Source organism: Acomys russatus, unplaced genomic scaffold (assembly GCF_903995435.1).
Source record: "Acomys russatus unplaced genomic scaffold, mAcoRus1.1, whole genome shotgun sequence".
Taxonomy (NCBI): domain Eukaryota; kingdom Metazoa; phylum Chordata; class Mammalia; order Rodentia; family Muridae; genus Acomys; species Acomys russatus.
Genome location: NW_026131813.1, coordinates 6883 through 30465, shown reverse-complemented (window position 1 = coordinate 30465; position 23583 = coordinate 6883). Strand labels below are relative to the sequence as shown.

Sequence of the window (23583 nt, the reverse complement as noted above, 5' to 3'; positions counted from 1 at the left end):
TCTGGGACTTTGATTTCATTCCATTGATCAACCAGCATATTTCTATGCCAGTACCATGCTGGTTTTTTTTTTTTTTTAATTAAAGTTGCCCTATAATACAGCTTTTGACCTGCAATAGAGATTCTTTGAGAAGATCTTTATTTGTACAGGATTGTTTTGGCTACTTTGGGATTTTTGTTTTTCCATATGAAGTTGAGAATTGATCTTACCACATCTGTGAAGAATTGTGTTGGAAATTTGATGGGAATTGCATTGAGTCTGTAAATTGCTTTTGGAAAGATGACTATTTTACAATGTTGATTCTCCCTATCACAAGCATGGGAGATCTTTCTACTTCTGATATATTTTTCAATTTCTTTCTTCAGAGACTTGAAGTTTTTTTCATGTTGGTGTCCATGATTTGTGCTGCTAATGGAGGCCCTGTTAATGTTTGTGGTCCCTGTTCTCTCCTGTGTTCATGCGGATGAGGTCTATAATCTGTAATATAGTCGGGTGCTGTGTTGACATCCATGGTTCATGTTGATCTCCCTGGTCTGTGCTACTGCTAGGTACCATGTTGGTGTCTATGGTGTGTACTGAGGCCTGAGACCATGTTGATGTTTGTGATACATACTACTACCAGAGAACATGTGGATGCCCATAGCATGGGCTGCACCCTGAGGCCATCAGGATATCTGTGGACCATGCTGTCACCAGGGGCCATATTAATGTGCATAGCTTGTGCTTCCACTAAGGACTATGTTGAGGCTTCTGGTTCATCTTACCACCAGAGAACATGTGGATGTGCATAGCCTGGGCTGCTTCCTGAGGCCATGTGGATGTCTGTGGTCTATGCATCTTCCAGAGACTGTGTTGATGTCTACTATCAGGACTACCTAAGGAGAATTTTTTGATGTCTGTGGTCCATGCTGTGCTGCTGCTATGGGCAAGGATGCTTCTGTTGCAGTGGTATTGATGACTGACTCCAGACTCAAAATTAAAAATGAGAGACAACTCCTTCCTGGTGGTTGACATGGCTGAGGTAGCATCACTGAAGGGTCCCATTTCCCTGCCATCATGTCTAAGTCAGAATCTCCTGAGGAGCCAAAACAACTGTGGAAGTTGTTTGTTGGAGGGATGAGCTTTGAAACAACCAATGAGAGTCTGAGGAGCCATTTTGAGCAATGAGGGACACTCACTGACTGTGTGGTAATGAGGGATCCCAACACCAAGAGATCTAGGGCCTTTGTCTTTGTCACATATGCCACTGTGGAGGAAGAGGATGTTGCTATGAATGCTAGACCACTCAAGGTGATTGTAAGAGTTGTGGAAACCAATAGAGCTGTGTCAAGAGAAGATTCTCAGAGACTAGGTGCTCACTTAACTGTGAAGAAGATCTTTGTTGGTGGCATTAAAGAAGACACTGAAGAACATCTCCTACAAGACTACTTTGAGCAGTATGGGAGAACTGAAGTGATTAGTATCATGACTGATAGAGGCAGTGGGAAGAAGAGGGACTTTGCTTTTGTCACCTTTGATGACCATGACTCTGTGGAAAAGACTGTTATTCAAAAATATCATACTGTGAATGGCCACACCTGTGAAGTAAAAAAAGCCCTGTCAAAGGAAGAGATGGCTAGTGCCTCATCCAGCCAGAGAGGTTAGAGTGGTCCTGGAAACTTTGGTGGTGGGCATGGAGGCAGTTTTGGTGGCAATGACAATTTTGGTCAAGGAGAAAACTTCAGTGGTCATAGTGGCTTTGGTGGCATTTGTGGTTGTGGTGGATATGGTGGCAGCAGGGATGGCTATAATGGATTTGGTAATGATGAAACAATTTTGAATGTGTTAGAAGCTACAAAGATTTCGGCAATTACAACACTTAGTCTTCAAATTTTGAACCAATGAAGGGAGGAAATTTTGGAGGCAGGAAACTTCATGGTGGTGGAGGCCAGGACTTTGCAAAACCACAAAACCAAGGTGGCTATGTAGGTTCCAGTAGCAGCAGTAGCTGTGGCAGTGGCAGGATGTTCTAATTACATTACAGACAGGAAACAAAGAGGAGAGTGAGAGAAGCGATCGGGAAGTTAGAGATTACAACAGATTTGTGAACATGGACAAACACATTGGTGGCAGGGCCTAGCTGCTACAAAGAAGATATGTTTGTAGATAATATTCAGATGTATGGGCAAAAAGAACTCTAGGACTGTATTTGTGACTATGGTAATTGTATAACAGGTTATTTTAGTTTCTGTTCAGTGGGAAGTGTAAAGTATGCCAACAAAGGGTTTTACTGTAGACCTTTTTTCACCCATGCTGCTGGTTGCTAAATGTTATAGTCTGATCATGACTCTGAGTAAATGTGTCTTTTTTTTTTAAAGAGAGTGATATTGAAGGCTTCTGTGACAACCCACACCCCACAATAAAAGAAATAATCTAGACAGAAAGCCATTGAAGAGAGATCTTAAAAATTGTGATAAGGATACTGAAGTGTAGGTCTTCATAGTTGATGGCTTCTGGAGGTGAGGTGGGACATACTCGATTATCTTTAAGGAACTAGCCACTGGGAGTTTGGCCATTTTCCAATGAGTGTACAGGCAACACCAAATTTGGAATTGTGTGTATTTTTTTGTGCGGTAGGTCACAAGGTTGGGAAGGTGGACTAGGAGGACGACGGAAAGTGAGAGGGGTCAGGGTGTACTGTATGAAATTCCAAAACAAATACTAAATTTATAGATGTCTTAGTTTGGGTTTATTGCTGTGAAGAGACACTATGATCATGGCAACTTTTTATAAAGGAAAGGGTTTAATTGGGGTCGATTACAGTGGAAACATGGTAGTGTGCCAGAAGACATGGTGCTGGAGAAGGCAGCTGAGACTTGTACATCTTACTCCAAGGGCACAGAGGAAGATGTTGGGCCACAGTGAGCATTAGCTTGAGCATATATTACCTCAAAGCCGTCCTCCACAGGGACATATTTCTTCCAAAAAGGCCACACCTTCTCCAATAAGGCCACACCCTCCTAATAGTGCCACTCTCTATGGCCAGGCATTCAAGAACATGAATCTATGGGGGAGCCATAGCTATTCAAACCACTGCACTCCACTCCCTGACCCCCATAGGCTTGTAGCCGCATCATAGTGCAAAATGCATTCAGTCTCCGTAGTCTATCACAGCCTCAACAATATTTAAAAGTCCAACGTTCAAGTTCTTTTCTTGCAGAGGATATACATTAGTGTTCCAGAACACAGAGAGGGAGCATCATGAGGGAACGCTGGACTAAAGTAAGATTGAAACCACTTGGACAAAACTGCAATCTCTGCATCTCCAGGACTGATACTAAAATGCTGGTCAGATTTCCAACTCCTTTTGACAGCAACATACTTCTTTCTCTTGGGCTTTTTCTACTGCTTGTTAGTGGATTTCCCTGGTGGATATCCTGTTGTTGCTGTTGTTTTAAACAAAACTCAAACATTTAACTTTTACCAATAAAGACAAGGGAGCAAAATGGTGGGGGTGAACGTCAGCTAACTCAGAGATACAGAGAAATCACCCAGCCTGAACTTCCCCCTCAGCCATGTCTCAAAAGAAAAGGAATGCTCATTCTACATGCTGTCTCAAATTCCCCTTCAAACTGAATGTCTCTCCCTTTTACTTCCTGTGCATCTCTCTATCATCCTCCTGACTTCCTCGTACTCTCTATGATTTTTTTTTCCTGTGCTTATTCCCTGTCACCTGTCAACTGGTTGCTTGCTCTATCTCTGGACTATGGTTGGTTTTATTTAATTCAAGCAGAAAACTCTTGAATTAAAGGTGTATACTAGCACTGAACACACACCACAACTACAAATATTTTTTTTCTCCAGTAAACAGTACAGTCTTGGGGTTCATAGTGTGATCTAAAATCCTGCAACACTACCCCACAACTTTGACATTTCCAGCATCTTAAGTCTCCAATGCAATGCAAGCTTCGCCTTCCCAGCTTTATGTATTGGCCTCTCTAGGCCTCCTTGTAGGGACATGCCTAACACATTCTGGACCTCAGTGGCTTTCCTGAGTCAAAGAGGGAAATTCCACAACCTCTTTATTTTATCCTTGATTCTAAAGCCAGAATCAGGTGGCTAAAGCTGCTAAGTTCTGCTGCTTGCCTGCTTCTTTGTTTTATTATATCTTCACCAGCTTTCTGTTTTCAACGGTTTCCTCCTTTGCCTAAGTTTGGCTATCCTGGAACATATTCTGTAGACTGACCTTGAACTCAGAGATCTGCATGCCTCTGTCTGCTGAGTGCTAGGATTAAAAGTGTGTACTACCACACCTGGATCTAAACCATTCTTTAATTCCTTTTTAGGAAGTGGAGTTTTAGCTAGATGAAGTCTTGCTCTGAGAACACAACTCCCTTTATTTGATTTTTTTCTTTAATCTGTTTATCTCTGTGAACACAGGATTTAGCTCCATTTTTCTGGTGTCTCTTCTCATTATAGATCTTTATAAACATGGCTACTAATAAGCACAGGACCCAGTCCACACCAGCTTGTTTTGAAATCTCTGGAACTACCATTAATTAAACTTCAATTTAGCCTCAGGCAGATTTTTTTTGAATGAGGACAAAAAGCAGCCATATACTTTGCCAAAATATCAGGAGGCTGGTACTATAGGCCACACTGGTCACGACACACTCCTCCAACCAGGCCACACCTCCTCCAACCAGGCCACACCTCCTCCAACCAGGCCACACCTCCTCCAACAAGGCCACACCTCCCAATACTGCCACTCCCTATGGCCAAGCATTCCAGCATATGAATCTATGGGAGACATACTTATTCAAACAACCACATTATGTTAAAAAATCAAATCAAAATATAAAAATATAAACAACAGTTAATATTTTTTATTTGCCTATGTTTATATATATAAATATATAAAGCATTTTATATTTTAATATTATATCTCTTAGCTGAGTTGTATGTCTTCACCCATAACTGTAAAATAAGTTAGAGTTAAGTAACATAATTTTATGTAATAAATATTTTAAAATCATAGGATTAGAAAAATGGTTACTGTTGAGTCAAGCATATTGAAAGTAAATTTATAGTGTGTCCCTCTACAAAATAACACACTTGGAAGGTATGCAAATTAGAGAAACAAATTAGAACATCTTTTTCTTAATCTGGAAAGTTCCACAGAAAGCATGAAGGAATGCATTAAAAAAAAAAGTTTATTTTCCCATGAATGACTGAAAATCTAAACTCACATTACTTAACTAGATTCCGAAGTTCAGGGCAAGTAGTAGAAAGATCCCCAATTTAAAATTTAATTATTTATAAAATGTAAGCTTTTGCCCGCAACCTGTGAATTATTAAAATAAGTAACTAAGCTTCCAGGTTTCCTTGTCAGATTATCTCATGTGGAATGATTCTTTATTCATATTGCCAGGGCCTGGAGTGGAGCCCAATGGGGCTGTGGGTGTGCATTATGCACAAAGTCCTGGGTTAAATCCCCAGCACCAGAACAAAAAGCAAACAAGAACAAGAAGAAAAGAATAGATGGGAAGGAGAAAAGAGCACCTTTGTAGAGCAAGGGAATATTTTTGTCTCCTAGTGAAGATTTGAATCTTTAAGACTGTTGAAAGAAACAGGCAGTAGATGGATTACAAGGAGAAAAACTATGTGCATTTATTAATATTCATATGTATACAGGAGCCACACAAAATATGAAGTACAAAGAAGGCCCAGATGATTGACACTTATACGGAAAGATGGAGGAGAGGAAGCTGTTGTTAAATTTCACTAGGGTAATAAATAATTTGTAGGGGGGAATGAGTGAGCTCATGGTGGCTGGGGAAAAATTCTTCTAGGCTTTATGTGATGGTATTTAATTTTCAATCTCTGTAGTATGTTTAATCTTCCTTGATTAAAAGGATTTCTCATCTCTAAATAGTAACTTAGATTGTTTTTGTTGTTGTTGTTGTTGTTGTTGTTGTTATTTTGAAAACCAAGTCATTTATAAGAATTTGGCCCTTGGCTCTTGGTTCTGGACTTAGAGAAGGCCCTCTCATTCATAGCATGGGAAGAAAGATGAGGAAATCATCCTGAGGGTCTCTTTCTCTTCTTATGAAGTGACTATTGTCATGAGACTCTACCTTCACGATCTCACCTGACTCGCATTCCAAAGGTTCTCCCCAATACCACTGACCTATAACTTTGAGAATTCATTTTCTAGTACATGAACACTTGTACCTTTCTGAGCACCTGGTGGTGCCACATTGCACTCGTGAGCTCTTGACCTTGAGTCACACTTGAGGAAGCGATTCTTGTGCATGAGCCTCCTGACTGGCTGATATTATAGGCACTTTACATCTTGACTCACTGAAACTACTCTGTATTTTCCAATGTACTTTCATTATGTTTCTTTCCTAATCTTTTCCCTTATTTTAAGTAGCCATGCAGCCTGGGTAGTATGCGTGCTGGTAACTCTAGCAATATGGAGGCAGAAGCAAGAGGAATGCTATAAGGGTAGCCTTGCCTTGTATATATAGCAAGACCCAGTGCAACCAGAGGTGTATAGCAAGACCCAGTTCACAAACAGACAGACAGACAATACCCACAGAAAAACCTAGTGGTTCTCAGCTTTGAAGTTTCTTCTGCCTCATATCTTTCCCTGTGACTTTTAAGTTACCCACTTAATCTTGCCAGTTTAACTTATCCTTGAATGTAGTGAAGACAATATAGACAAGTTCTTTGCAGCTTCAACAAGAAAGTTCTTTATTCCCATTTCCAAAACCTTGGTTTCTTTAAAATTCCCTTTCAATTGAATGCCCTATTTTGATAATTATTGAAAGAAGGGTCAAACTAAGCCCTTATAGGTAATCTATTTTTTGTTTGTTTTTGTTAAATGCGTCACACACACTTTGTTAATTATTGAAAATAGACCATATTTAATCGGCAGAACAAAAAGGTCATCACAATTATATTTCAGGGCATCCATAATCCTGTAGGCAGAAACATTCACAAACTGTTGAGTTTTCTCAATGGCAATGGATACAGAGAAGAAAATACGGCTTAAGAGAGAACTTGGATATTTCTGGGGGACAAATTTTTTAATCATTAATATAATTGGGGCAGGAATTTTTGTGTCCCCCAAAGGAGTACTGCAGTACTCTTGCATGAATGTGGGAATCTCCTTGTGTATCTGGGCTGCATGTGCGGTGCTGTCCTTGAGCAGTGCTCTCTGCTTCGCAGAGATCGGGATAACCTTCCCATACACCGCGGCTCACTATTATTTTCTCAGGAGATGCTTTGGCCCTGTGATGGCATTCCTAAGACTTTGGACCGCCTTGTTTCTGGGCCCAGGAGTACTTGCTAGCCAAGCTCTGCTACTTGCGGAGTATGGCATTCAGCCTTTCTATCCCAGTTGCTCTGCCCCGAATCTACCCAAAAAATGTCTGGCCTTGGCGGTGCTGTGGATTGTGGGGATTTTGAATTCTCGTGGTGTGAAGGAGCTGTCATGGCTTCAGACAGTGAGCACAGTGCTGAAGCTAGGCATACTCGGCTTCATTTCCTTTAGTGGGGTGTTCATACTGGTGAGAGGGAAGAAGGAGAATGTGCGAAGACTTCAGAATGCTTTTGACCAGGAGGTTCCAAATGTCTCTCAGCTCACAGAAGCTATCTTCCAAGGATACTTTGCATTTTCTGGTGGGGATTGCTTTACATATATAACAGGTAATGACCAATCTCATGGAGAAAATGAAGCCATGACTGATATATTGCATGTACGAAGTGAGCATATTTCATTGTGTACTGACTATTCCCTTATAAAAAAGAATATAATGATCTTCTTTTTTTACTTCCTAAATCACCTGCTCTTAATTCTTTTCCATACTTAATCCATTTCAAACCTCTATGAAAACAATCAAAGAAACAAAAACTTCTCTTTTTCATATTATTTTCTTGGGGCCAGGAATATGAGGCCACTGATTAATGTAGTTTTCTTTCTGTTACTGTATGGATGCTCAGATTTCCCTCCTGTGAAACTGTGAAAAATATATAACCAGACTATACTGCTGTGGTAAATGGCTGTGATACATGAGGGTGTGACTCACTCTTTCATTTATTTATTTTTAGAATCACATTTTTTTTTATTCTGAAAATTTCTTTCATGGATTAATGTGTTACTAAAGGCTCATATAATAATATAATTGGGAGATGGGGTAGGGACATAGCTCAGTAGTAGTAGAGCAGTTACCTAGTATGCCTGAGACCATAGGTTGGATTCCTAGCACAAGCACCCCCCTAAAGTTTATTATTATAAGTACCAATGCTCATCAGAGCCTAGCAGAGGCTCCCGTCTCCTCACCCCTCAGCCTGGCCCTCTGGACACGTGAAGTTAAATTTCTCCCGTAGCTTCATGACCTTTTGTTTACCATGGCAGTGCAGGGCTGCTGTAGCCAGTGTCTTGTGGGGGCACTGCTTCATTGCTCACTCAGAACGTCTGAGAAGAGCACCACGCACTAGATTTTGCTTTGCACCTGTGCTAGGCACTTTAGGGTTTTTGAACACAAGAGAATCATAATTGTCTTGATGGCTCTCGTGCACGATGTAATACTTTTCCCTTTAGAAACTTGTTCCTCCTCTTTTTGATTTCAAGGTTGACCTCTATCTCTGAACTCTGCCTTCTTACCACCAGAGTCTCTTCTCTTTAATCTATGTTACTCCCCCATCAACCTAAAAGTTACTTTGACAGCTTTCATTTTTCATGTTAAATATGGATGGGCTTGCCTCTTGAATAAACCTCCCATTAATTTCATGGATTCTCTCCCTGCTTCCTAACCGTAGCAGCTATTTTCTCCTCTGTACACTTCCTCTTTAAATCTCTAAAATTGTTATCATGACTTAAGATTGTTATAGTTCTTTATTTTAAAAACAAATAATTGTATATGGATTTAATACTAGCCATAAAGAAACAATGTGTTAAAAGCAAGTTGAGTAGAAAAGACGATCAATTTAATTGTTACTATCTGCAAAGAACTAGCAATTTGAATAGAATATAACCTTCCCAGCCTTAAAGAGTAAGAATGAAAACCAGAAACAGAGAGAGCACATGTAAGGCACTGCAGGAAATGACGAGAGACCATACAACTGCTTTCATTTGATGACTTACGGCCTTGATGATGGGTGAGAATGTTCAAGCAAGTTTAATGAGGAAAAGCATAGAATTGGGGATGGATGACTGGATAATGTCAACTTTTCTGCAGTAGGTAGAAAAAATAAAACCAGTAAGAAAGCACAGAAGGCTTAAAGAATCATAAAGAATAAGCCCTCATATGTTCCCAAAAGAGGGGGCTTTCCACAAGCCTAAATGTTCCAGAAGTTGAGGAATCTGCGAAGAGATCAGAATGTTCTTCCTTGGTTAAGGGTGATATTAATGATGAGCTTTGTGGTTAAAAGTTAGTTTACATTGGAATAAAAAATGAATAAGAAAAGAAGGCTGGGATAGTTCTCCTGACGTTTGTGACTTAAACTGAGTCTCTCTCTGTGTGTGTGTGTGTGTGTGTGTGTGTGTGTGTGTGTGTGTGTGCGCGTGTGTGTGTGCATAAATAAGTGAATGTGTGTGTGTACATGTGTTTATGTGTGCACATGTGTTTGTGTATCATTGTGTGCAGGCTCATGTGTGTGCACACACCACAGAAAAGATATACTTTGAGGTAATTTTATCTTGCTTTGATGCTAGAGACGTTTTATTGTTCTGTAATTAGATAAATTAGATGAAGAAAGATCTACAATATTTAATAATCTGTAAACTAATGTAGAACTCCTTCCAAACAGCTGAAGATAAACAAAAGTCTGTGGGAATTTCAGTGCATTCTGTCCCTACACTCCATAAAACTAGGTGTGGTGTATTACGCCTATAAGACGACCACTTGAGAGGTGCAGGAGGATGATCAGTAGTTCAAGGCCAGTTTGGCCTCATGATGGGTACAAGTCACTGTTTCAAAAGAAAAACCAAACCAAAAAGCATTTACTTCTTCCCTGTCAAGTTAGTAGTTAGGATTTGGCAGTCTCTCAATGTGTATGGCAGAAGTTAATTTACTAAATAAGCTTTAAGATTTCTATGTAGCACTCCTATTTATGAAATATGATTTATCACTGTCTGATCAATAGTGTCAGAACAACTTGTCTTTCAAAATCAAAGCCCAAGGATATTTGCTGCCTGTTTGAATGTTATTATAAAATGTCACAATAATGACCTCTTATTATATAAGCCTCTTATAAATTAAATTATGATCTGTCATCTTTCTTCAAACAAACTATGTAGTAAGAATAACTAAAAAGCCCAGAAGAAAATATAGTTAATTTTAAAAGTTGCTCTTTTGCTTGTTCCAAGCTTTAACTAATACCATAGCTATTAAAATAGCCTCTGTCAGGGGAGGCACAGGTGTGTGCTGAGGGTCAAATTTTGTCCTTCACATGTTAGGCAAGTGTTCTACTGCTGAGATATAATCCAGCCCAACAATAACCATTTTTAAAAGGTACTATGATTGAAATTTTATTGCATCATAATTTTTTCATTTGGTGATTTGAATAATGTGTAGGCTCATATATTTGAATGCTCAGTCACCAGAGAATGAAACAGTTTGAAAGGATTGGAGGGATTAGGAAGTGGGTTACTAGGCAGGCTTTGAGGCTTAGGCCATGCCTGGCCTACTTCTCTCCCACTCCCTCTCTCTGCTTGTGGATCAAGACATAAAGACCTCAGCTACTGTTCCAGCACCATGCCTACTTATATCCTGCCATGCTGCCATGTTCTCTGCCTTGAGAATAATGGACAAACTGTCTGAAACTGTAAGCAAGCACCCAGGCAAATGCTTTCTTTTATAAGATTTACCACGGTCATGACAATGGAACAGTGACTAAGCCACATCTAACAAAAAGCTAAACAATGAGAGGCCCACAAGCAGTAAGTAGCAAGCAGAATTAAAATTAGATCTCTATTCACTCCTTACTCTTTTTATGCTTCCTCAGTCTATAACAGCTAGCTCCATGCTGGAAAAGCACTTCATTAGTGAGCTACATCTCCAAACTTGTTTTCTGCTTTTGTTTTTAAAAAGGATGGTTTATAAGGCTCCTTGAGCCTTGACTAATGTTTGGTTGTGCGTCTCAGCATCTGTTTTTGGTCCACTGCTGTGTGGAGCCTCTCAGAGGACAGCTATGCTAGGCTCCCGATCATGAGCATAGCAGATATCATTAATAGTGTCAGGGGTTGGCTTTCTCTCGCGAGGTGGGTTTCAGGCTGGGCCAAGCTTAGGGTGGACATTCCCTCAGTCTTGCTCCATCTTCATCCTTGCCACATCTGTAGGAAGGGTAAATCTTGGGTCTAAGTTTTTATGGATGGGTTGGTCCTCTTATCCCTCCACTAGGACTAATGTACAGTTTTGCGGGTGTCCTCTCCAGTATCCATAACCTCTGCTACTAGGAGTCTCAGCTATAGTCACCCCCCACCCTAGCAGAAGCCCACCCTGTCTTGAGTCTCCAGCTTGTCACAGAGAGGGCCTCACCTACAGTTTTTCTTCTCTCTACAGACTCTCTGTAGTAAGAGGAGCTGGGGCTGACTCTGACATGATCTTTGTTGCCTGCTTTTTGGTCACTCCCTGCTGGTGGGGCTACTTCTCCAGGCCACAGAGAAAGACGGTGTGCTCAGTTGTGATGCCACTTGATAGACTGGGATGGGTTTTTGTGTTGGGGCTCCCTTTTCTGGGAATAGGGGAGAGGGGAAGGGGAAGGAGGGAGGGGGGTAAGACTAGGAGGAGAGGAGGGAGGAGGTTAAGATTGGGATGTAAAGTGAATACATGAATGAAATAATTTAAAAAAGAGAATGATTTAATGGTTTAAAATTATGAAACAAGCAACAAACAAACAACAAAAAGAGGGAAACTGACTCTATAATCTTTTTCAATACTTAACTATGAATATTGAGATGATCTTGCTGGCCAGCGATTTCCTCTCTTACTTTCCAAGAGGTAATGATTTTGCTGAGTTGAAGGAGAAGCAGCAGCCACATTGTTAGCTAAGAAAGAAAAGATGTTTCACATAAAAGAAGAGGGACTTTATCAAGAAAGAGCATGATGATGTATTCTTAAAGAGCCAGGCTACAAATGAAACAAGAATAATAAAAGGACCCATCAAACTGTTGCATGACCTGTCTCTACAGCTCTAATACTTGTGTCTTAAGAAATGGATCAGTGTGCAGTAGTTTTTTTTGTTTCTGTTTTTTTGCCTGTGAGTGTGTGGGTGTTATAGCAGGATAAATGGAAATGATGCAGTCCAGTTTTTGAAACACGTACAACTTTTAAAATAAGTTTAAGAAGTAATTTTTCCCAAGTCTGATTTTTTTTTTATGCGTTATAGGGGAGATGAAGAAACCCAGCAAAACAATTCCTAGAGCCGTATTTACAGCGCTGCCTCTGGTAACTATGGTGTATTTACTGGCTAATATTTCCTACCTGACAGTTCTGACACCCAGGGAAATTCTGTCTTCAGGTTTGTATACACAAATAGCAAAGACAGTTGATGAAATGCATTTCTTTATGTACAGTTAGGACACTTTGCCAGTTAGGATGGCTGCACAGTCTTCATTGTGCTATATAGAGACCCACTTATGATGTTGTAATAACAGGATGGAGAAAGTATGATTTGGTTTAAAAGGGAGATTCATTTCAACCATAATTATACATTTTCTGATAATGTGAAAAACGTATATATAATGCAGATGGGTGACACAGATTCAAAACTGTTTGCATGACCTCAGGTGTAGTGATACTGCATAATCAGTAACTATGTTTATTAATACTTATAAATGCTTGATTTTCAGTAATTCATGTGACATTAAGAAGGACAAATTTGAGATGAGGGATATTAACACGTGAATAAGTAAACACTAATAATGGTTAGTTGATGACTATAATCAACATTATTAATATGTAAAATAGATATTTATCTCAAATTACTCCAAATTTTATGCTGACAAATGACACTAAACATATTGAAATTTTGATTAAAGCCAAAATTGAAGAATAAAGAACTAATGAATATACAAGGTATACTACTACCTGCCTGTGATCTAGAGCCTGTTAGAGTACTTGAGAAGCTGAGGTTGGAGGATCTTTAGTTTAGAGAGACCTTTTTCGAAAAAGAAGTAAACACAAAACTCTTAAAGAGAGATGAATAGCAGAGTCAAGGGATAAAAAAAATTTTTAAATGAAAAGCAGAGAAAATTGAAGACTAGCTGTTTTCTCATGCCAACATCACATCTCAAGTCATCACCTTCTGAGATAGATGTGTCATATAGTAACATTGGACTAAGCAATATTGAGCAATTTCTTCTTGCTTTGGTGAATATTTGATGGAGGTAAGTCTCCTTACTGACCTAGAACCACACGTTTCTAAGGTATCATATGGTAATCTATTGCACTGTATATTTTCCAGTGATAAAATAGGGATTTGCAGGATTCCCAACTCCTCCAAGATGATCAATTGTTTACTTGGAGAGACTTCAAAGCTCAGAGTAGGTTTAATATAAAAACTCCAGTGACTTGACTCAATTGCAATGTGACTACGCCATAGAATGCTGCAAGGTAGTTTCCCACACCAGATTTGATTCATCAAGGGTCTAGGTATCTCTGGCATGAGAGATGAGATAGGACCAAGCTTCTGTGGGAACAAACCATGTTCAGCCCTGGACAAACGCACTGATTCATGAGCTACTTCAGAGCTGTCAGGGTTCATTTATAGCAGTGCTTCTTAACCTTCCTAATGCTGAGAACCATTAATCCAGTTCTTCATGTGTGGTGACCCTCCAATCATAAAATTATTTTCATTGCTACTTCATACTGTAATGTTGCTACTGTTATAAATTGTAATGTAAATGTGTGATGTGCATGACCTCTGATATATGATGCCTGCGAAAGTGTCATTCAACTCCAAAGGGGTTGCAACCCACAGACTGAAAACCACTGGTTTATAATGGAAGCTATGATTGTGGTCAGGGCCACTTGCCAGTGACACTGAGGCTGTAGTTCATGACATCTGGCATTCTTTATGACTATATGACTATAGCTGGTGCTCTGGATATATTGATTTTTAAAGAACTGTAAAAACTCTGGAATATCATATCAATTGCAACAATTTTGTAGCTATCACAATAGTTTTAAAGCTTGTATGGAAAACTCGGGAAGCTTATACTGTTGTTTGAAACTTTGTTTTAATCGCTGCCTTTTTCAGGCTTATAATCCTCAGAGTTGATCTAAAATCTGAATTATTTCTTTAAAGCTTTAATACATGTACTTAGACTGCATTAGAAATTCAAGTTGAGAAAATAATCAGAACTATACATAAAAATGTAACTTTAGGGAAGGCCATCATATCATCAGTATTAAAGGCCATCAACATATCCAATAAGTTTGAATTGTTCAGCTAAGTTCTGTGTAATAGACCATCCTGGGGTTTTGCTTAAAATTGTTAATTGCATCTTATTTACTTATTTTGTGTGCATATGCATGTGCATCATGTTGCACACATGGAGGTCAAAGGACAACTTGCAAGAGTTTACTCTTTCTTTATGCCATGTGAGTTGCAGGGTTAGAAGTCAGGTCTTCAGGTGTGGCAGCACAGCAAGCACTTTACCTGTGTTGTCCCCTCCCTGTCTCAACTCTGAGGTTTTTTTTTTAGAAGGTCATATTGTCCATTAAGTGATGGACACTGAAAGGGACAACAGTTATGATGGATTAGTGATGGAAAAAGCTCTATGCTTTCATGCAGAACAGAAAGGCACCAGTGAAAAATGGTACTCAGCTGGGATGAGCCTCTGAGTGACTTTTTTTCTTTGTGGGGTGCATGATTTATATAACTACAGAGATGGTTACAAACCAATGAGGTAAGCTCCTGAGAGTTAGTAATTTGAATGTTTGGAGGCATGCTTTCAATCAATGACATAGAGATATTCCAAAAGAATATGGGGTTTTTATAATATAGTGTGAATTGATGCAACCTTTTACTTGAGGCACTTTGCAATCTGTGACAATAGAAGGTTCTGAGGCTTATATAGAAAAGAAAGCAGGCAATCACATGTGAGGTATTTAATTTGTAGATGTCCAATCTCTGTCCTGTTTCCACATTTACTGCTCTTTTAAATAATGAAGTTCTTTTTTTAAAAACCCCTCTTTTAAATAAAAAAAAAAACCTCTTATTTATTTTTATTTCATGTGCATTGGTGTTTTGCGTGTATGTGTATTGGTGTGAGGCTGTTGGAGTCTCTGGAATTAGAGTTACAGATGGTTGTGGGTGCTGAGACCTGAGCGCCAGTCCTCTGGAAGAGCATCCAGTGCTCTTAACCATTGAACTATCTCTCCAGCTCAAAAACAAAAGTTCATAACCTGGGTTTGGAGGTGCACGCTTTTAATTCCATCCCGTTTGAGGTGGAGGAAGGTGGATCTCTATGAGTTAGAGGGAGGCATGTCTGGTTTACAATTGCCATAGCACGTTCAGGAAAGCCAGAGCTACATAGAGAGATCTTGTCTCAAACCAGAACAAAATCCACACACAAACAACTAACAGTCTTTATGGTGAAAGTTCTATACATAAAAAAAGAAGGGTACACCTTTAGAGTCTGGAATGTGGAAATAGTGTGTAATGATTCCTGGTTCCAGTTCCAGAAGCCTTGCTGAGGGTGTTCACAGAATGCTCCCATGATGTTCTGGAGGTTTCCAACCACACTTAAAATAGGGGCCATTAACATAGGGCAAGATAATCTAAATGATTAAGAAGTGATGTGGAAATGGGTGTTAAGTGCCCCATATGTGACAACGTCCCCTGGATGGGGAGGCCTGGTGGCACTCAGAGGAAGGATAGCAGGCTACCAAGAAGAGACTCGATACTCTATGAGCATATACAGGAGGAGGAAGTCCCCCTCAGTCACAGTCGTAGGGGAGGGGAGTAAGGGGAAAATGGGAGGGAGGGAGGAATGGGAGGATACAAGGGATGGGATAACAATTGAGATGTAATATGAATAAATTAAGAAAATATATTAAGAAAAGAAAGTTTCCTTGTTCAGACAGCTTACAGGAAGTTTGTCTCAAATGCCTAGCTGCATTACGAAATTTGAACTGTTAAGTGGAAATTTTAGAATTAGTTACTCATAAATTGATACAGTCATTTTTGATGATGAGTTTGTAGGACTTCTTTTATTTAAGAAATACATATTATGGGCCAGTGGGATATCCCAGTGGGTAAAGTACTTGCTGTGGGACACTAGCACCTGAGCTGTGCTCTTGGGACTCACAGTGGAGAAAGAGGACTGACTCTTAAACTGAGAGTTTAAGATCTCTCTCTCTCTTTCTCTCTCTCCTCTATTTCTCTCTCTTATGCACACAATAATAATAATATGTAAAATAAAATTTAAAATTAATTGTATGCTCATAAATCCTACTTCTAAGGATGTATTCTGAGGAGAACATCATAAATATTAAGAATTGAAGGTATAGAAGCCAGGTGTGGCTGGTCTATAGAAGCCAACCAGAACTATATAGTAAGTCCTTATATCAGTAAACAGACAGACAGACAAATAAATAAATAAATAAGTATAATTTGCACGAGTAATTTTTGGCATCTTAAAATACGCATCAAATATTTTCACATTTTGTGTGTGTGTTTTTATTAAAGTACATTTTTCTTTTGGAAGCTAGCATTTTGCTATATAGCCCAAGTTGCTTTGGAACTTTGATCCTCTTTTCAGCCTTCATATTGTAGGAATGTTGCAATGAAGCTCAGCTTTAAAGTACATTTTCCATTAAGAAAACATTGGAAACAGCCTGCAAATCTATCAATAGAGAACAAGTGGATAGTTTATGGTTATAAACAGACTAGTGAGAAGTAGCCAAAATAACTTTATAGATGTATGCATACTAATATGACCAAGATACACTGGAAAGTGAACAAATACAAGTGCAAGCATTCAATAACACAAACACCTCCACACCCACACACGTGCACACACAGAACTCAGGCACACAATCCTCATAGGCCAATAACACAAACACCTCCACACCCACACACGTGCACACACAGAACTCAAGCACACAATCCTCATAGGTCAATAACACAAACACCTCCACACCCACACACGTGCACACACAGAACTCAAGCACACAATCCTCATAGGCCAATAACACAAACACCTCCACACCCACACACGTGCACACACAGAACTCAAGCACACAATCCTCATAGGCCAATAACACAAACACCTCCACACCCACACACGTGCACACACAGAACTCAAGCACACAATCCTCATAGGCCAATAACACAAACACCTCCACATCCACACACGTGCACACACAGAACTCAAGCACACAATCCTCATAGGCTAATATGAGAAACTGTAGAGAAACTCTGGAAGGGAACCAGAGAGTAGTAGCAGCATTTACATTTGGAACACATGAATGACAATTTGGTGAGGATAAGGAACTTTAAACTTTATATAGAGTTCAATGTCATTCATTCGTTTAAAAAACCATATATACATATATATCACATGCATAATAAAAATTTCAATAAAAATGTAGAAAGGAGTTGAAAATGAGACAAAATTTGCAGAATAGTGCTAAAGATCATGCAGGAATATTACATTTAATTTTTGAGAGTTAGTGTGAGCAGAGCTGCCCGAATATAGTCCACCTCTGCTTGTAAGAAATCATGGTTTTGAATGTCCACTGAGAAGCTGAAAATTTCCTGTGCCGTGTGGGGGAGAAAGAATTTCAAAACATTTCAGAAAGTATATAGTGTGTTGAGGTCTGGTTGTCCAACAACAAGACCTATTTGGAATAAGTAAGAACTGCAATGGGATACTTTTCAATAACACCCAATGTTGTAGAATAGCATCCATGAGAAAGGTGACGGGTAGTAGCTGAGCATGACAGTGCATAGCAGTGATTTCAGCATTTAGGAACTGAAGCCAGCCTGGGGTAAATGAAGATCCTGTTTCTCAACTAGCAAACAAGCACTGGCTAAGATTTAAGATCTTATGGAGCATGATGGGGCACACCTTTAATCTTAGCACACAGGAGGCAGAAGCAGGCATATCTATCAGTTTGACACCAGCCTTGTCTCCAGAGCCAGTTCCAGGACAGCCAGAGATAAATAGAGAATCCCTGTCTCAATAAAAAAAAATTGAGGTCTTAAGGATGAGAGCCACTGATGGTGTTTTAATTTGGTTACATTTTTAAGTCTTAAGCTTTCTTATACATCAAAATTCTGATGTAACAGTGACTCATCTGAAATCCTGTGGACAAAATTATGAGCTCAAAGGACACCTACTTCCCAGGAACATTGGGCTCTGCTCTGCTCACTGTACTGAAACAGAACTATTTCACTGGGATAGAATCATCTGTCTTACCATATATTTCCATAGTACAAAGTGGACTCAGGGGGATTTTCAAAATATATTTCTTTATTGGTGATTTTCATACATGTATGTAATGTATTTTGATCATGTCCAATTCTTAACTTCCCTCCTCCAAATTCCTTTGGATTCCATCTATTGGTAGGTTTTATGTTGACTGACATACTTAGTTAGGATTCACAAGGTCTTTTTTCTATTGGCCTTAAGACAGAAATAACAACTCCAGAACACGCTGTAATGTTTTCTCTAATGCAAGGTTTCTGAATTACAATGCCATCAATATTTTGGATCATTCTGTTTTGAAATCCTCAGTATTGAACTAAGAGCTTCACATATGATAAGCAAGCACATTGCCATTGCACTATATCCAAAGTCCTAGACCACATAACTCTTTTAAATTGTCCTATCAGCATCTGTGGCTGCTACGCATCAGAATGCCAGTCTCTCCAGTTATAGGAAATCATAATTCTCCAGACATTGACACACAATCCATGAAGAGCAAAGTAACATCTACCTGAAAACCATTGGTCTATAGCTTTAAAAAGTCTCCAGAATCATAAATATTTTGATCTGTGTTGAATCTACGTTCATTTTTTTTTTCATTTTATATGGTGCTATGGTTTGGGACAGCTCATACTCTGTCAGTAATGCTATTTTCTGACACTGGATAAGTCTGTCAGCATTCTATATGCTAATTTTAGTTCATAAGCATACTTTTAATTATTCACCTAACACAACTAATGCATTTCTTAAGTATTTATTGAAAACCCACTATTACTGTGTCTGGCCATGAATTAATTAAGGATGTTAAAGAAAAGGCATGTGGGCTATTTGCCTTCAAAAAGTTCCTGGTCTTTTGGAAAGACATAAAATCAACCATTCTTCTTTTTTTGTTTTGTTTTGTTTTTTGTTTTTCGAGACAGGGTTTTTCTGTGTATCCTTGGCTGTCCCGGACTCACATTGTAGAGCAGGCTGGCCTTGAACTCACAGTGATCCACCTGCCTCTGCCTCATGAGTGCTGGGATTAAAGGTGTGCGCTAACACGCCTGGCTAAAACCAACCTTTCATGCAGTATGGTGAGCTGAAATAGGTACAAACCCAAATAATACTTAAATGTGAAAAAGGAAATAACAAAGTTCCCTTCATATATATATGTGTGTTTATATTTAAGAGTTTATGTTTTGTCTTTGAAATATTATTGTCTAAAGATTTATCATCAGATTCTCTTTCTTAATACATCTCTTTTTGTGTGCTTTTTCCTCTGCAGATGCTGTGGCTCTTACCTGGACTGACAGGGTCATCCCCCAGTTCACATGGACTGTTCCTTTTGCTATCTCTGCATCGTTGTTTAGCAACCTTGTGATTAATGTATTGGAGACAGCAAGAATAACATATATTGCAAGCCACCAAGGCCAGCTGCCACTGGTACTTGGTACCCTTAATGTTCACTCCTCTCCCTTCCTAGCTGTGCTTCTAGATGTCTGTGTGGGATCCGTTGCAATTATCTTAACAAATCTAATTGACCTGATAAACTATCTCTATTTTGTTGTTTCTCTTTGGACTTTCTTAACAATTTTAGGAATCCTGAAACTGAGGTACCAGGACCCGAATCTACACAGACCATATAAGGTAAAGATAAACACATTTGTTCCATTTGAAATAAGACAAATGAGACCTGGTGGCACTCAGAGGAAGGACAGCAAGTAGCCAAGAAGAGACTTGATACCCTATGAGAATATATAGGGGGGACGTAATCCCCCTCAGGAACAGTCATAGGGGAGGGGAATAATTGGAAAATGGGGGGGGGGAGGAATGGGAGGATACAAGGGATGGGATAAACATTGAGATGTAACAAGAATAAATTAATAAAAAAAATTAAAAAAAAAAGAAATAAGACAAATGACTGTGTATTCGAAGAGTATGTTCAGAAGAGCCAAATGCAGATGTGTTACTCAGGAAACTGAGAAACAAATATAGAGACTGGACTTCATGTTCATGGTGAATAGGTTTTACTTAATATGAAATCTCAAAGGTTCAATGTAAGGATTTGTTAGTGAGAAAGGCAGGTGTATTGGGGTGGTGGAACAGACCACTGGCGGCCATTTGACCTGAGGTTGCCTAGCTGGCTTATATAGCTATTACACACACTGTGTCTTTTACAGTAAAGACAGATATAGCAAATGATAGACAGGAGACAGAAAGTCAAGTCATACATGATATTTACTGTCCTGAAATATTAGCTTATTTATTTAGATCATAAACAGATTCCTTCTCCTCAACTTTTTGCTTATAAACTCGAGGGGAGAAAATATGGCATGGAAAAGAGGAGCATCCTTTCATAAGAGGATATTATTGGGGGGCAGAGCCTTTGCACATAATGGAATAGTCTTGATTGGCTGGTAGCATGTTCACAGCTTTGCTGTAGAATCTTCTGTCCTAGAAAAGTTAGACAACACTTCCTGTTTATACCCATACTAGAGAAGAGGAAATAGGTTTATAGAAGGTATGCCACTTGTCAAAGCTCATATAGCACAAAATAAAGCCAATATCCAAATGTCAGCAGTCTCTTTAGAGAGTTTGACTCTCACTAAGTATAAACTATAAGAACCTAGAGTGAAAGGAAGTGATGTCCTCATTACCAACTTTGTACCACTATCTTTTCTTTTAAGTCTTCCCTTCTGCTTCTTCCATTCAGCCATCACAAAGTTCTTGGATATTTGAGAACACGTTGTGGCGTGACTTTATTTCAAGTACCTTGTTAGGATCTCTTCTCTGGGTACTGAAATAAATGAAACTCTATCCTCATTCTTAGGCAAGGTGTCACCTATTTAGACACTCAGTGAATGGTAACTAATGCACTGACAGTGAGAACCAGAGGATGATCAGAGAGCACCCATGTGTATCTAGTGTAAGGCTGTGTTCCTTATCTGCTTGGAGTACCTTCCTGGGAGGTCCTGTCCTCTGAATTTCACATCTGTATACTTTTAAAATCCTTTGCTTTGTTGTTTTCTGAGCCAAGCTTATACTGTGGATAGGCACAATTGCAGGGAAGTTATGCATTTTGATAGAGTTGGAGCACATCAAGAAATACAAGGTAATCATTAAGAGTTTGGGCTCATGTCTAGTTCCTCATATCCTTTTCTAAGCTTACTCTCATTTCACTACTGACATATCTTTCCTATCTACAATGAACACAGTTAATGTTTGCCTCTTAAGAATCTTGTGTGGCTTATACAAGTGAAGGCATGCAAAAGTCCAGGGCACGACATTAGTAGCTATCATTACATTATTATTATTTGACTTATCTTTGCTTAAAAAGGATGGTAAGGGCAACTTTAAGAACAAATGGTTAAATATTTCTTATCTGCCATTATGAATGCTCATATCTTTCCCCCAAGTATTTGACAAAAATAATGATCTGTGAGGTGGTGAGCTATCTTTCTTAATGGCCTTTAGACAATTAAAAGGAAACTGTTACTTAAGACTCAACTGAATAACCCTCTCATTAAAAAGTTTCAAAATTTCAACTAGCTATATCATACAATTTGAGTATAGATTCATGTCTTCTACAGATATCTCAAAATTGATTGCCTAGAGCCAGATGGTATATGTCTATAATTCAAGTTAATTTAGAGACTTTTGGGAACCCAGGGCAGGAAAACTATGAGTTCAAGGCCAAACTGAGCTACTTAGTTGGATCCTTGAGGGGGAAAAAAAAATAAAGAGTAATGTTGTAATGTTAGGTGATGCATGTTTACATTTCTAGCATAATCCGGGTACCAAGGATGAATCTTTAGGATTTGGCCAAAACAAAAATAGGATTATTTCAGACAAGGAATTTGCTCTTCCTTTTGTTTTTGTTAGTTTGTGAGACCTATGCAATCCTAATATTTAACTGATGATAATAACTCGGTTAACAGAGGGTAAAAGAAGCTTTTCTCTTAACTTACTCACCCATTTGAAATAATGTCTAGAGCAGATTGCCTGGAGTCCCAGTGGGTGGGTCTAGACATTCATTTTGAATATGTTTGTATCACCTGTGCCTGTAGGTGACCATATTATTCGGCACTGCTCCTGACTATCTCCACCCAGGAAGAGTCAAAACTAGATTCTGATGAGTCCCCAGCCAGCACCTTCTCTGAGGAATCTCTAGCATTTCCTTTCACTGTGACATTCTGAGTCCTGAGAAAACTGACCTAACACAAAGGCTGACTTAGCCCAATTTCTATCATCAGCTTTACATGATTTTTACTTTCATGAACATCACATGTGGATTTTCACATCTAATTACTGTCTTCAATGTTATCTTTCCATTCCAGGTGTTGTTACCATTTATATTGATAGCCCTGGCCATCACCCTGTGCTTGGTTTTGATTCCCCTTGTCAAGTCTCCAAAGATGCATTACATCTATGTGTTCCTCTTCGTCCTCAGTGGACTGCTGTTGTATGTGCCATTTATACACTTTAAAGTGAAGCTGGTTTGGTTTCAAAAGTTGACTTGCTTTCTGCAGCTGCTGTTTAATATTTGCATCCCCGATGCATCTGATGATCCCATATGGGAAGTAGAAAATTGAAAAAGAATAGCCTTTTATAACTGCAGCATGTTCCACAGAAAGGTTAAGTGGAGGCTAGGAGAGTAAAGACGGCAACTACGGAAACTGAAATGGCGGATAGAAAAGTACCCAGGGAGTTCCTGGTTTTCAAATGGCAAAGAAAGTGGCTGGAGAGATGGCTCTGCTGTTAAGGGCACCAGTTGCTCTCCCAGAGGACTAGAGTTCAATTCCCAGACCACACATGGAAGCTCACATTATCGGTAACTCTGGTCACAGAGGATCCAGTATCCTCTTCTGGATTCTGCAGGCAGTGCACCCATATGGTGTACATCTGTACATGTAGGCAAAACACCCATACACATTTGAAAAAGAAAAATACAAAGAAAATGTCACACACAACCAATCTCTGCTTCAATAAAAAAAATTCCTCCTTTGTGTAGCGTCACATATTAATGATGCCTTTCTCAGTCTGTTTGTTTATCTCATCTATTTTCTACTTAATGTATCCTTATAATAAAGGTTAATGTTTGAAAATAAACATTCTCTCATAGTTTTAATTTTTCAGTAGCACAACAAAACAAAACAACCTTAATAGGTATTTTT

The 23583-nt window shown here is 39.1% G+C and overlaps 1 protein-coding gene and 1 pseudogene across 1 annotated transcript; both read left to right on the top strand.

The window, feature by feature from the left end:
- The first annotated feature begins 1056 nt into the window (after positions 1-1056).
- Positions 1057-2012, top strand: LOC127186520 (heterogeneous nuclear ribonucleoprotein A1-like; annotated as a pseudogene).
- A 4939-nt stretch (positions 2013-6951) lies between these two features.
- On the top strand, positions 6952-23064 carry LOC127186521 (solute carrier family 7 member 13-like). The gene is made up of 4 exons (XM_051142846.1): positions 6952-7695; positions 12379-12510; positions 19695-20056; positions 22747-23064. Exons 1-4 carry the CDS (start codon positions 7005-7007, stop codon positions 22999-23001), a joined length of 1440 nt encoding a protein of 479 aa, XP_050998803.1. The 5' UTR covers positions 6952-7004; the 3' UTR covers positions 23002-23064.
- The last annotated feature ends 519 nt before the right edge of the window (positions 23065-23583 follow it).

Coding starts and splice junctions, on each gene's coding strand:
- LOC127186521 (XM_051142846.1), top strand. CDS start 7,005: ATGGCAATGGATACAGAGAAGAAAATACGGCTTAAGAGAGAACTTGGA. Junction 7,696..12,378: donor TTGCTTTACATATATAACAG/GTAATGACCAAT, acceptor TATGCGTTATAG/GGGAGATGAAGAAACCCAGC. Junction 20,057..22,746: donor ATCTACACAGACCATATAAG/GTAAAGATAAAC, acceptor TTTCCATTCCAG/GTGTTGTTACCATTTATATT.